The sequence below is a fragment of the Brassica rapa genome, chromosome A05, assembly GCF_000309985.2.
Source record: "Brassica rapa cultivar Chiifu-401-42 chromosome A05, CAAS_Brap_v3.01, whole genome shotgun sequence".
NCBI lineage: Eukaryota > Viridiplantae > Streptophyta > Magnoliopsida > Brassicales > Brassicaceae > Brassica > Brassica rapa.
The window spans coordinates 22,139,660-22,154,968 of NC_024799.2; the positions used below are offsets into that span (position 1 = coordinate 22,139,660).

Sequence of the window (15,309 nt, forward strand, 5' to 3'; positions counted from 1 at the left end):
AGATATTGGTGACAACTCATTTTACTTTGAACACACAAAAATTACTGATAAAATCAACTTACACATTGCATGATAACATGATCCATATAAAATTACCATGGAAATACCATTTTCAGCTAAACATGTACGGTGTGCACAAAAAAGAAGAAGCCATGTGCTTATGCTTCGTGATCGGGTTTGGAAATGAAAGTTGAAAGAAAAACTCTTGAGATTCAAGGAATTGTTGTTAGTCGACATTGTTGACTACAATCTCATTTTCACCAAAATAAACAAATATAAAACGTGTATATATTATATACGATAGATTAATCGTGTAAACATGATAGTTTACCAGATAGAGAGACATGGCATGTATATATGCACTCTTTTTGGACACCGGCTCTGTACGTAGCAGATATAGCAGCAATTTGCGTATGGCACCAGTTGATTGTGTTATCATTTTACACAAGAATCTCCTCTTTTATCCCATTGAAGTTGACGTATATCTATATAAATGCGAAATAAAGCTACTAAACGTCGTATACATGAACCATGAAATGGACGTTTAAGGTTCTGACATGTTCATAATTCATAAAACATTTACAATTTATGTCATGAACCTTGTAACCGTAAATACAATAAGATGTCATACAAAATAGTGGTTGGATGATATATACAAAAATTAATAAATATCACTATAATTTAAGTAAGCTTGTATATATTTCTTAAACAAGACTTCCGACAATATTGTTGGTTTGATTTGGATGCAATGCATGTGTGGTTTAGACAAAAAAAAAAAAAAAGAGCTTCCACAATCACTGGTTCCTTGTTTCTAAATTATTTCTTATCATTGTTATTAATTAAGACCCTAATATCTTACTTGCTAGTAGGACAGATTTGATGTAACCCAACAACTGCAAGACCATAACAACTTAATTAATCAAACATCAAGGAATGAAAAAGGCTAAAATATAGATAATAAAAGTATATATAAACTAATGTTTTTTTTTTTGTCCCAAAAAAAACTAATGTTTTTAAATGAAAGATAAAGAACGACGAATTAAAATAGAGAAGAAAAAGAGTAAAATATCAACAACAACACCAACTAAACCATTGTTGGTTAGCTTGTGGAGGCGGACACTAATCATGCAATTGTTTGTTACCTGTATTCTGAATTATTGTTCTACTTCTACAACCAATCAGCTTAATTTCTTTCTTTTTGGTATAAAATTGTTTAATTTATTTTTCTGAAATTAAAATACAATAATTCGAAGTAATCATCTGCCATCGTGAATGGTTTACATAAGAAATTGTATTTGTTATACAATTTTTTTGTGCATAAAAACTATTTGAAAAAAATCAGTTGTTTCATGCAGTTGTATATTTGATCGTCTGAGAGGGAGACGTAAAAAGATAGTGTGAAGCAAACAAAATAATAATGGTTATAGAGAAGATAATAAAATGAAGATAAAGAGATAGAGAATCATTTGTCCAGCTGGAGTATGATGATGAAGAAGGTATGTCTCTTGTATTCCACGCAGCAAGACAAAGGGCCACTCTCAGGTTGACTTTTGTCAAGCACACGCTAAGGCAACATTATTACTCCTTTGCTTTCTCTGGTTTTTATAATTTGTATATTTAACGGTCCAATAATCATGCATTAGTGTCTCACAGCGTGTCACAGCGTATTCTAATGTGATTCCTTAAAGTAAAAACAAAACATTACAAATTTTATATAACCAAAATGTAATAGTACTATAAATATAAAACTTATTTCATAGAATATAATATTTTCTGATCTCACTGAAATCTGATAATTACCTAGCGCAGGCTTTATACAAAACGAATTGATCATATTATTTGTCAAAACACAATTTTAGCTGACATTCTGGAAGAAGATTTCATATTATTTTTGATAAATGTATAAGGTAACTATTTTTTCTTTTGTCAACAAATTTTAATCCACCATGCATAAAGCGAAATGAAAGTACGAGAAGTGACATACACATGTATTTCTTTATCTTCCAACAGGTATATGATTAAGTAATGACTTCATGATAACACAAAACAACTTTCCAGCCCTAAATCATTGTTTGTTAGACGTCGTCAAAAAGTTATGTTAGTACATTTGCATGTTAGTTTTGTTATGTTCATTGCATGATTAATTAATTAATTCTACACGAAAATAACAAAAGACATGCACCCACGTACGCACCTTCTAATCTTTTAACTATTTTCAAATGATTTATCATGTCGTCTTCTTCTCTTCTTCTTTTTTTTTTATGACAATTCAAAGAACCAAAAATCCACGATTCTGATTTTGCAGCCGCTCGTTTCCTTTTATTTAACCCTTCAAAGAAAAATAATGTACTTCCTTAAGATATAAAAGATTGTATAGTGGAGTACAATAAACGGGAAGGTGATGACAATAGTATTACCTTAAAGGGTTAGGTGCGACGTCTAATTTAATAATGTTGACCAAAATGGCATATTGGTTAATGTTAGTAACGCATTTTACAATACTTGCTTAGTTAAATACTAAACGGTTAAACATTTCCTTTGAAAACTGTCGTCGCCAATCACGGCATATAGCTTTGTCAACTTCCTATCATCATCTCTTTATTTTTTGTTCTTGTGTTTTCTGTTTTGTTTTCTCAACAACTAAAGTGTACAATGTTCATATGCAAACTTTAAATAAAGTGTATATACATTTGTGAAAATAAATAAAGTCTATATACTTGAAAAGAAATCTGTGATAAAATTTACACCAAAAGAAATCTGATATAAACATTATTACTTCACATAATTAAATAGTTTAAGCAAAAAAAAAGTTTATATAGTGAAATTTCAATCAATTTACCTTATGTACATGCTTATAAAATTTTATTTTATTTTATAAAGAATAAAGTTCTACTTGTTATTTTGATAAAGACTAATCACTTAATAGTATATACTTAACAACGACAAAAACTTGCTAATAGAGAAAAAAATCACCTCTATGATCTTTTTCACAAAGAAACTAATAATAAAGAAAAAACAGAAACTAAATGATAATTAAATTGCCGAAAGATGTAAAAGAAGAAATCACTAAATGCAATTTAGAAAGCTAAAAAAAAAAAAAAATTAAACAGAAAAAGAAGAAATTAAAAAAAGCAAAGACAGCACCACAAGCATTAAAATATTCCAGAAGAAGAAACATCAAAGAAAGCTTCAAACCTCCTTCTCTTCTCTGTTTCCCTCCTTCTTCTCCCCCACAACCAATGTAAACCCTACAAAGATCTCTCTAAAGATTTCTTAAAATGGAGACAATAATTCGTTTCCTCTCTTCGTTTATGTCCTCCCTTTATTAACTCGAGCTCTAGTCTCCATCTTTCAACCGAAATTAGAGAGAAAACTTTCTGAAAAGAAGGTATTGGTTTAATCAGAACTAAATGAGTTTAGTGTTTTATTTTGGTTTTGTGGAGTTTCAAAGGTCTCAATTCATTATTTTTTCTCAAGTCTCTGGGTATCAGATTTATATTGTTTCTTGATTTCTCAGGATAAAGTTTTAGACTTTTAGTTTCTTATATACTCTGTCTTTTCTCTCCTATGTTTGAGTCTCCTGCGTTTAGGTCCTTTTGTGACAAAGTTGATGTTATTAGACTATGATTCAGCTTTATCCTCTTGTTGATATTCTTCATTACCATCAATATTATTCAGTATCTTCTTTATCTGCTAGGTTCTTGCTTTATTGTACTCTGTTTTGTTCTCCTGAGTTTTGGTCCTTTTGAGTTCTGAGACAAAGTTGATGTTATTAGATTATGATTTAGCTCAACCCTCTTGTTAATCTTCTTCATTACCATCACAACTTTCAAATGCTTATAACTCTATACATATATATATATATAAAACTCTATATATATATATATAACTCTATATTTTTTTATAACTCTAAATTATTACATAATGATCTGAGAATTCAATTTCATCCGTTAGGTTCTAGTTCTTGATTTATTGTTCCCTTGACGTTCAAATTTGATTACATTAATGCTCCATTTTAAATTATGCAGGTACACATACACATACATCAGTTACAAAAAAAAAATTATATACACATACATCATACAAGTATCTGTGAACTACAATGGCGTCTGAGCTGAAACAAACTCTAACAAAGAGATACGGTGCAGTTGAGCTATGGGAGATCATAGTAATTGCTCTCTTCGCAGCCTTCATACTAATCCTCGCCGTCTCAGTATGGCTCAGCTTCCGTAAAAAATCCAAAAGATCCCACTTCATCCAACTCCTCCCCATAACCGAAACCCCTCGCCATCAAGATGAAATCAAAGACATAAGCGTTGATCACGTCTCATCACACAACAACAATGGCACACCTCTAGATGAGAAGTTCAGCGAGAGAGACATTGAAAATGGTGATAATAACTATGAGAAACATGTTCCTACTTCAGAAACAACTCATTCTCCTCATCTCTCTGGTCTCCAAGAAGGCTCTCACATTGGTTGGGGTCATTGGTTCACTCTCCGTGACCTTCAGGTTGCTACCAACCACTTCTCGAAAGAGAATATCATCGGTGACGGTGGTTATGGAGTTGTGTACCATGGAACTTTAACTAACAAGACCCCTGTGGCTGTCAAGAAGCTGCTCAACAATCCGTAAGTTTCTTTTTATCTCTTCAAATTCTCATGATCTTTGCGTTTGATATGATTTTTGTATTTATTTAGAGGACAAGTTGATAAAGACTTCAGAGTTGAAGTGGAAGCAATAGGACACGTCAGGCACAAGAACTTAGTTCGGCTTCTTGGATACTGCGTTGAAGGAACGCATAGGATGCTTGTTTATGAGTACATGAACAATGGGAACTTAGAGCAGTGGCTTCACGGAGACATGAGTCACCAAGGACATCTTACTTGGGAGGCTAGAATCAAAGTTCTTGTTGGCACTGCTAAAGCGTAAGCTTCCTTCCTTTTTGAAAAAAACACACTTGGTGGTTCTTGGAAACTCATGAGAATGTGTTCATTTACACAGGTTGGCTTACCTTCATGAAGCTATTGAGCCTAAAGTGGTGCATAGAGACATTAAGTCAAGTAATATACTGATGAATGACAGCTTTGATGCTAAGTTATCTGACTTTGGTCTTGCTAAGTTGCTTGGAGCTGATAAGAGTTATGTGAGTACTAGAGTCATGGGTACATTCGGGTGAGTTATACAAACTTTACATTTTCATAATCTCCATTGGTTACTTTTAATAATTTTCTCTCTTCATGTTTAGGTATGTTGCACCTGAATATGCTAACTCTGGTCTCCTAAACGAGAAGAGTGACGTGTATAGTTTTGGTGTTGTTCTATTGGAAGCTATTACTGGGAGGTACCCAGTGGATTATGAACGGCCTAAAGAAGAGGTAAAGAAAGCGATTTATATGCTTGACACAATGAAGATTAAGAGATTGAAAGTTGATTTGTTTTTGTTATAGGTGCATATGGTGGAGTGGTTGAAGCTAATGGTACAGCAGAAACAGTTTGAACAAGTGGTGGATAAAGAGCTTGAGATCAAACCAACGACAAGCGAACTTAAAAGAGCGCTTTTGACGGCTTTGAGATGTGTTGATCCTGATGCAGACAAGAGGCCGAAGATGAGTCAAGTTGCTCGGATGCTTGAATCTGATGAGTACCCTGTGATGCCTAGAGAGGTATGTAGAATGAAAACATTTCAAAGTTCAGAGTTCAGACAGGAAAGAAACAAAACTGGAGTGTTAATAATCTGTTTGATGAATGTTTTATTAGGAACGAAGGAGAAGGAAGCAGCCAAGAGAAAGCACAGATACGAATAAGGATGATATCATAGCAGATGCAAAGATTTAAGTAACAGACTAAAACATCAAACCCTTTTAATGACTTTGGGGTTTAAAAGAGGGAAACATATAGATTCTTTGGAGATTGTTTAGAATCTTTACTGTTTATATGAGTTTATTATGTGATATGTATAGCGAGAACATCAAGATTTGTTTCTCTTGTCTAGAGGAGGAGAGATCTTTTGTATAGCTTTGTTGTACCTTTTTTATTACCTTCATACTTTCAACAAAACTGTTAAGTTTCAGGCCACTTTCGTTGGATCGGATTGATTTCAGTATCAGTTGGGCAGCATTTGTTTAGGTTCCGGTATCATTTTGAGTTTCCATAAAGTTTCTAACTTAAAATCAATTGGCGAAAAAGTGAATTAACACAGTTTATGCATATATTACTCATGTCCTTAAAATCAATTGGCGATAAAGTGAATTAACACAGTTTATGTATATATTACTCATGTCCTGTTGATCATAAAACTCCTTATGTAGAAACTTATATTCTCACAATAACACATAGACATCAAGCTCCAGAGTAGTGGCATGGCCATGGACTTTACACCAAATGCTGTAACCTTGTCAGAGGATCGAGTATCTAAGTGAAAGCAACACAAGATCTTCGGTTGAACAGATGGAGAGAATGTTCACTTCACCACCTATGCAGCAATAATCCATCTTCTAAGTTATACAAAATGGCACAAACACAATGAGTATATTATGAATATATCCATTCCTCGCATATTGTATAATTGGTAGAAACTTACAATCGCAGGCATGAAATAACATAAACAAATAGAGCAACACCATTCAGGTTTGGAAGTGAGACTTTCATGTCTATTGTGAGAAATAAAAAGCCTATTTTCACGAATTTACACAAACCGGATTCAAACAAAAACAAATGAAATAAGTGATATGATGAAGAAGCGTGGCATCAGATTGGAGGACATCAATAAGGATTGTTCCTGTGAGGAGTTTGAGGAGCAGAGCGAGGAGGATTGAGGAGAGGCTGAAGAGCCTTCACCACTATGCTCATGTTTGGCCTGAAGTCTGCTTCGTATTGCACACATAGCGCAGCTACAGCAGCCAGCTGATCATACCAGAGTCATATAAGAGAGACAAAACCAAAATCAGACTTTGAAAAATCATACATCAATGCTTAGGTTCTATTGAAGAAGCAGTTTCTAAGTCATGTCTTAAGATAAACCTTCTCTACTGAAACAATGACACTATGACAAAAGGTTACCTTGGCAACAGCTTTGGGAGGATATTCTCCGTTTAGTCTTGCATCAACGCACTGCTTCACCTTGTCTTCACTCAGTTTAGGAGTTGCCTGCGACACACATTATGATGATCAATATGAGTAAACCAGAAAAAAAGAAGCAGAGTTAAACTAAGCATTACCCATGTAACGAGACTCTGCTGTCCTCGTGGTAAGGTATGATCAACTGGCTTACGACCTGTGAGGAGCTCTAGCAGAACAACTCCAAAACTATAGACATCACTCTTTGTGCTCAATGTCCCTGTCATTGCATACCTGAAAATGCAGAACCAAAAAAAAAATGTTTGGGTTTAAGACCCTAGTTTGGTCAATTATAAGAGATGCAAGGCATACAACAACGTTAAGATGTGACAAAACAATGTCAAAACTTAATCCAAGGAAGGACTTAATGTCTCAAAAACACTAAGATAATGATAACAAAAGTCTCTGAGCACGAGTTGAATGTAACCACATTGATTAGTCTGAACAAAAACAATTCAAATAAACAAGTAAAGGGCTTACTCTGGAGCGTGATAACCAAACGTTCCCAGCACACGAGTTGAGTGAAGGCGAGCAGCCATGTCAGGGGCTTGGTTAGAGAGATCGAAGTCAGCAATCTTGGCAACATCATCGTCAAACAAAAGCACATTGCTGGATTTGATGTCTCGGTGAACAACATGAGGGTTCGCCTTCTCATGCAAGTACTCGAGTCCCCTAGCCGCACCAACAGCAATTTTAACTCTCTGGTTCCACGACAGAACAGGACCTGGCTGTGCTCCTTTCACTCCTTTTCTACCTACACCCAACAAACTCACCACATTTCATTAGTAAAATAGCTTCACATCTACAAGTATTACCGAATCAATGTTTTAGACTAAATAACTTACCATGAAGAATATCATGAAGAGATCCATTAGGAGCAAACTCATAAGCAAGAACACGGAGTGGGCCATCAACGCAATATCCCAGAAGTGCAACAACATTGTCTTGTCTCAATCTCGAAACCATTGATACCTAATTAACATTATTTACATCAGTAACTAAGCAGCAACTCAACTTTAACGGTTTGATTTGCTTAAGTAGCATTTGTACCTGTGCGAGAAACTCTTGATCAGGCTGCTTACTGGAATCAAGTTTCTTAATGGCAGCTGCCTTGCCGCTTCTAAGAACACCGTAAAACACTCTTCCATAAGAGCCCTCACCAATCAAGGACTTTGAACCGTAGTTATCGGTTATATCCTTCAACTCATCAGCTGGAATAGCCGGCACGGAGATAGGCTGCATCTGAATGACTGGTGTGTTCTTGGGCGGGTCTGTCCTTACATGGTGACCTCCACCGTGACCTTAGCCAACGGTTGAATAAAAAAGTTCATCAACTTAGCCTCTAGCCAAAAGATTTGGATAATGGGGTTATAAGCTTAAAGTACCTCCTGCGCCGTAGACTGGCTTTGGACCAGTTTCAGCAACTCGACGAAAATCGTCACCACCACAACAACCAAAGCAGCTCATTGCGCTGTTTCTCACACACACAAACTGTACAAGTGAACGAAGAGTTCAGTAACGGTGTTGCGGAACAAGAACAAACTAAAAATAGGCATTTTTGTTTTAGTCTTTACAAAATAGACAATACGAATATAGAAACTTTCAGACACAGACTAAAACAAAAAGTTTCCAATTATATAGGGTTTAAGCAGCAAGCAACAGAGACATGGTTATAAAAATCCTTCTTCTCCTCCATGATTAAGTAACATCATGATTCGAACAAAGTCGAGACATTTGGTCAACGATGGTAACCCCTAAAATGGATTTCAATTTCAAACCCCACAAAAAAAAGATCAAATTTTTATAATCTAAGTTCGCATGAAATCGAATTATACCGAAGTAGGAACATAAAAGGAAAGACCCTAAACCCCCAAAAGGGAAATTCATGGGAGTTTGCTCAGAAAGAAGAAAGCTTTTACCTTTTTTTCTTTCCAAAAGAGAGAGAGAGAAGACTCGAGTGTGGTTGAATCTTTCGATGAAGATAGAAGAAGGAGGTAGGGAGGATTGTGTCTATCTTGTCTGTACGTATGGTTGGCGGAAGCTGTAGGCTAAAGAAGAGAGGGCAGAGAGACTTTTCTTTCTTCCCGGCGGAAATTTCTTATAAGGTGTTGGACTTGGAGGCAGATGCGCACGATAGCTACTTCCAAGTTCCGAGTATTAGTAGTAGTCCTCCTTTGCCTCCTGCAACTTCTGATTATTTTACTTTATCGCCTGTGGAGGGTCCAATGTCTTAATCTACTCATTAATTAGCCATTTCATTTTATTTTAATTGTTCGGCAATTTCTTTATGTTAAAAAAAAAGTTTTGATAAGTGTATATGCTCACATAAAGTCAGCTATAATCCTACAAAAGTCTTCAATAAAATTTGAAATAAAAGGATAAAGAAATTTATTTCGTAATTTTTATATAATGGACCAAATCACAACCTTCTGGTATATTTTTCTTTGGTTGTATTTTTTTTGTCAACTTTTCTTTGGTTGTATGTAACTAGTAAACATATTTATAATTTGATGTAATAGAAATTAATGGAATATCATAAATGGAATGTAGAGAAAAAAATTGAATAAATTCATTCAAGATAAATGATAAAAAAATTTAGAATTGATGAAATAAATAATTTCATATCATTCTATTCCAAATATTGATAATCCAGTTGCACTTGCACCCCTTGTACATTCAGTAATTTTACAATCTTCTGGTATATTTTTCTTTGCACACTCAGTAATTTTCACTTGGTACTAAAGAAATATACAGTTTTTAACCTGGTGGATGAATCTGTGTGAGGAAAAAAAAATAGACGGCTTTATTAAATGTGAAGATTATTATAGTAAACAAGATGTAAAGCGAGTATCTTTTCATCACCAAAGGTGAGAGAGCGTGTTCTTTGTGCTAGACGGTCGACGGTCTACAAAGTCAACAACCACCTTGAAGTTTTCGCGTCTGTCTCACCTCAATTTCCACCATCTTTTCCTCTTCTTTTTTTGGTATTATTGATACTTTCTTCAAAGTACCAAAACAAAAGTGCAAAATCTTATATATGCACGCGGCTTGTATGTATTTATGTGATTTTTTCAAATGTAAACGTGTTTACCATATGAAACATATCTTATTTTTTCTTCACTGGTGTTTAAGATTTACAAATATAATTGGGATCTTCAACCATTTAAACAAAACTTTAAAACCAAACATAAGCAGCAAGAACTCTGGATTACTTGAGCTTTGTTTGTTTACAAGTTACCAATAGGGCCTTAAAGCAGTAAAAATGTTTCAAAATGTCGATTAATACAACCCTTTATTTCAGATTTTATTTGACTAAGCCCAGAAGCTACCAAGTAGCAACTTTAACCTAATTAGGCATATACAGTATGTCACTGATTTAGGATCCTAACATTGACCAATTATATCGTTATTTTGAGCCAAGTAACTCAATCTATTTTATCTGTTTTTGTAAATTATTGATGGATCATGCTAATATCAAATGTCATATACTTATGCTACATATCTAACATTTACTACTTATTTTGTTTTACATTTATTATAGGTATCAAATAGTGATTCTCATCTTGTTAAAATTATGAATATTCGCTATAATCTAGTTTTGCGATTTTTAAAATTGAATACGGAAATCACGGAATGAGTTAAAGAATAGACTTGGAATAGATTTGGTATCCAAGCGATATATAAATTAGTGATTTTTTAAAAGATGAATACAATTTAAAAAAAAATATTTTATAGAAATTTATTTATAATTACACTAATTGATAAATTGGGAATATATTGTAATACCTTTGGTTTAAAATCGATTTTCATATTTTTGTGTTGATTAAAGTGTCAATACAATTCGAAAATATATATTGCATTTTCATAAGCAAAATTTGAAATAAGACATAGGTAGGTAGAATGAACTCAAATATAAGTTGAACATTGATTTAAATTTCTTTGAAGTATACATTATATTTCACTGGATATTGGTTCTATAGTTTAGAATTATTGTGATATGGAATAAGGTTTGTTTAGACTTTAGAGTTTGAACCTTGAAACCTTTGTATTTCAGGGTATAGTGTTTGATTATTAAGATGATTCGATGAGTTGAACATCCATAATTTTTATTGGATCTTTACGTCAACGAAATGGGTTTGCTCGGATTGGCTTTAAATTACTCGAAACCGGGCTTAGTTTGTTTGGATTTAAATGCTTCTGCTTATGGATAACTATCGAATTAAAAGAGTCGAAAACTATTTTTAAAAAATAAAAAATCAATGGCAGAAGCTTGTAAATAACTTAAAAATCCAAGGATAAAATCTTAAAAGGGATTATAATTTAATAGTATAGATATAGGTTGAACATTTATTTAAATATTTGTAAAGTATACTTTATATTTCAGTGGAAAGCGGTTTTTATAGTTCAGAATTATTGTGATACGGAATAGGGTTTGTTTAGACTTTAGAGTTTAAACCCTGAAACCTTTTTATTTTAGAGTATAGAGTTTGATTATTAAGATAATTTCGATGAGTTAAACATCCATAATTTTTATTGGATCTTTAAATCGACGAAATGAACTTATTCGGATTGGCTTTAAATTACTTGAAACTGGCATTAATTTGTTTAGGTTTAAATGCTTCTACTTATGGATAGGACATATTAACGAAATCAAAAATTATTTTTTAAAAAATGAAAAAGCAATGATAGAGGTTTGTAAGTAAGTTGAAAATCCAAGAATAAAATCTTAATAGGAATTCTAATTTAATAGTATAGATTCATTTATATCTCCTAAGTTTTGATTGGACATTAGCCTTTGGATTAAAGTTAAACACTTGCTTTATGTGATTAAGTGTATCTATTTTCTAGGTTATATTAAAATGTAAATACGTTGTGGCTGTGCTTTAAAAAATCGTTTTCTATGTTTTAAACATTTGCATCTGGCTTTATCTCATGACTAAGTGACCGGCCCGCACCCTGTGCGGGCATAAGAAAATGATCGGTCCGCACCCTATGTTCTTTCTCGGTCCGTACCTCACGCGAAGGAACACAGTAACGTCAGTATGAAGAAACAGATATTGTGTGTATGTATAATTGCAACGTCACAAAATATTTTGTGTGTTCACGAAGATACTTTCATTCAAAAAATGGAATAAATAGTGTATAGTTTTAGAAGTAACAGATTTTATATTATCATTAATTAGAATTGTATTGTATATGTTTCGTAATTCTTTATTTTAGGTGAATAATATTATTTTTCCATAAATAATAAACAAATATTTATGTAGACATATTAAAAGAAAATATAATAAAAATCAAAATATTATCCATAAATAATATAAATTATGAAGTACATTTCTCGATAAAGAAAGAAAATTCAATTAGAAACGTGCAAAAAATTAAATAAATTTTGTAAGCAATCTGACGGGTTAACATTATTTGATAAATTTATAAATTTCTAAATTTTATTGAACATGAAATAATATTAAATTGACATACCGTCATCGGTTTTCTAACTCATCACAACCCATCTGGCAAATACAAAAAATAAATAATTGTAACAGTTTATATATTTTAACATTTGTATCTGAAAAAAAGTAGATTAAAATTACGTACTGTGACTACGGAATATTCTGAAAAATTTGTTTGTAGACAACATTCAATGTTTTTGTCTTCGGCTTCCCTTCTTTACCAGTTATTAGGATTTTTAATCCAGATCTCGACTTAACTCTTGAAAGTGCAACTTTGCCTTGCATTTTGTAAACATTTTATAAATTATTTTAAAATTATGATAAATTTATTCTTTAAACAACGATAAATAATTTAAAAATAATATTAATAAATATTTTTGGATTTTGTAATATTTAAAATAGTTATTATATAATTATATTCGAACACAGTTTATCAAGTAGAGGATAAAACTATTATAATTATCTTATCTAAAATTTTGTTCATTTTATTTTATAGGTATAAATATTAAAAGTAATAAATAAAAAATTATTAGTCTTTCAATAATTTCGAGAATAGTTTCCATAAATTGTTATTTGTAATTTTCGTTAGATTATATGGCAAGTGATGTTAAACGTCAATAAGTTAAACAATTCTTCCATATTTGGAGAACATATATATATATAACAATTAGGCCTAATAACAATGACAAATTAAATGGTAGAGTATGTAAACACCTGTTTTCTACTAGCGTGAGTTAGAACACTGCTGTATTTAAGAATCATAAGAGCCTCTACAGGTCTTTATTCTTCGCCTTTATCATCCCACTTCAGCGGCTTCAGTTGAACTTTCATGTATATCCCTGAGAAATTTCCTCCCTGCGCCATTCAAAAAGGTTCTCTACTGTGAAAAAATGACCTCATGAATTAAATAAAAAATGTATAATGCTAGCTTACTTATAAGATAGTATATTCAACAAAAAAATGATATAAGATAGTATTACTAAATGATACTATATAATACTTTCCCGAACAATATTCAACAAAGAGAGAGAAAGTACTAAAGAGTTGATATTAAATGTGTATTGTCAAAAAATGATTTGCATATGATATGATTTTAACTTGCGCAAATAATCCATATTAGAAATGTAAGTTATTAAAAACAAACAACCTAATTAGAAACATTAAAATATTTTGTAAGCAATATAATAAATATGATATCAACATGCGCAAGTTTACCGTTTGAATAATAAGGAAAGTTTTTAATATTTGTCTTAATTCTAAATCTTGCCCAATGGTAAACTAAATCGATAAAATTTAATGATTTCAACTTGTGCAAGTAATCCATATTGTGAATAAATAATTTGCATATTTAATGATTTCAACTTGTGCAAGTAATCTATATTAGAAAGGTAAGTTATTAAAAACAAATTTTGTCAATAAGTTATTTGCATATTTAATGATTTCAACTTAATAGATATTAAATGTGTATTGTCAAAAAATGATTTGCATATGATATGATTTTAACTTGCGCAAGTAATCCATATTAGAAAGGTAAGTTATTAAAAACAAACAACCTAATTAGAAACATTAAAATATTTTGTAAGTAATATAATAAATATGATATCAACATGCGCAAGTTTACCATTTGAATAATAAGGAAAGTTTTTAATATTTGTCTTAATTCTAAATCTTGCCCAATGGTAAACTAAATCGATAAAATTTAATGATTTCAACTTGTGCAAGTAATCCATATTGTGAATAAGTGATTTGCATATTTAATGATTTCAACTTGCGCAAGTAATCTATATTAGAAAGGTAAGTTATTAAAAACAAATTTTGTCAATGAGTTATTTTCATATTTAATGATTTCAACTTGCGCAAGTAATCCATATTAGAAATGAAAGTTATTCAAAACAAACAACCTAATTAGTAGGGGTGGACACTTTACCCGATATCCGAAGTGGCACCCGAAACCGATCTGAAAAATCCGAACTAAATTCCGAACCGAAGTAGCAAAATACCCGAACGGGTATTGAATAAGGAGAGATTGGATACCCGAATCCGAACGGATAATACCCGAACCCGAATGTATATCCGAAGATAACCGAACATATGTATAATTAACCTTATATTTTTAGTTTACATCTCTCATTTTATATAAAATATTTATATTGATACTACACATACTTTAAGTTCATATGATATACATACAATTACGAAAAAAATGATTTGCTACTCACTTAAAATGCATGTCAAGTTTTTTATTTAAAAAATTAACCAAAAGTTACATCCGAAATTTAAAAAAAATAACTAAATTAATGCTTTTTTAGTTTAAAAATGTTATGTCCAAATCTATTAACTATTCAATCTATTAAAAATAAAAAAATTAGTTAACTGAAAGTTATATTTTTAAATATAAGAAACTTGAGAAATGAAAATTTTATTTTAAAAAAAAAAATCTAAATATCCGAACCAGATCCGAAATAACCGAATCCGAACTAAAAATACCCGAACCCGTCCCGAAGTACAGAAATACCCGAACGGGTTCTACACCTCTATACCGAAATACCCGAAAATCCGAAATACCCGACCCGAACCCGAACGGGTACCCAAGGCTAAACTAAATCGATAATTATTATCCTCAAGCTATATATGGGTTTAACGAAATCGACAATAGTTTTGGATTGTCTACATAAGTGATTGATTAAAATAAATAAAAAAGAAAAATTCAAAAAAACCAGCCAATAGAATTATAATGTT

General features: G+C 32.0%; 2 protein-coding genes across 4 annotated transcripts; one reads left to right on the forward strand and one right to left on the reverse strand.

Moving 5' to 3' along the window:
- Positions 1–1,396: 1,396 nt before the first annotated feature.
- Positions 1,397–6,121, forward strand: LOC103869687 (probable receptor-like protein kinase At3g17420). 2 transcript variants are annotated; one of them, XM_009147765.3, is made up of 7 exons: positions 1,397–3,388; positions 4,029–4,632; positions 4,702–4,929; positions 5,006–5,176; positions 5,250–5,379; positions 5,452–5,667; positions 5,762–6,121. In XM_009147765.3, exons 2-7 carry the CDS (start codon positions 4,103–4,105, stop codon positions 5,837–5,839), a joined length of 1,353 nt encoding a protein of 450 aa, XP_009146013.1. In that variant the 5' UTR covers positions 1,397–3,388; positions 4,029–4,102; the 3' UTR covers positions 5,840–6,121. The 2 variants fall into 2 exon arrangements, with proteins under 2 accessions (XP_009146013.1, XP_033147171.1); XM_033291280.1 differs by lacking the exon at positions 1,397–3,388 and adding an exon at positions 3,433–3,451.
- A 406-nt stretch (positions 6,122–6,527) lies between these two features.
- LOC103869688 (receptor-like cytoplasmic kinase 1) lies at positions 6,528–9,332 on the reverse strand. Of its 2 annotated transcripts, none has more exons than XM_033291281.1 (8): positions 9,043–9,332; positions 8,506–8,613; positions 8,171–8,421; positions 7,966–8,092; positions 7,601–7,874; positions 7,222–7,354; positions 7,064–7,150; positions 6,528–6,907 (listed from the first exon to the last, which is right to left on the reverse strand). In XM_033291281.1, exons 2-8 carry the CDS (start codon positions 8,585–8,587, stop codon positions 6,767–6,769), a joined length of 1,095 nt encoding a protein of 364 aa, XP_033147172.1. In that variant the 5' UTR covers positions 8,588–8,613; positions 9,043–9,332; the 3' UTR covers positions 6,528–6,766. The 2 variants fall into 2 exon arrangements, with proteins under 2 accessions (XP_033147172.1, XP_009146015.1); XM_009147767.3 differs by having other exon boundaries at positions 8,506–8,611; positions 9,040–9,331.
- Positions 9,333–15,309: the final 5,977 nt, after the last annotated feature.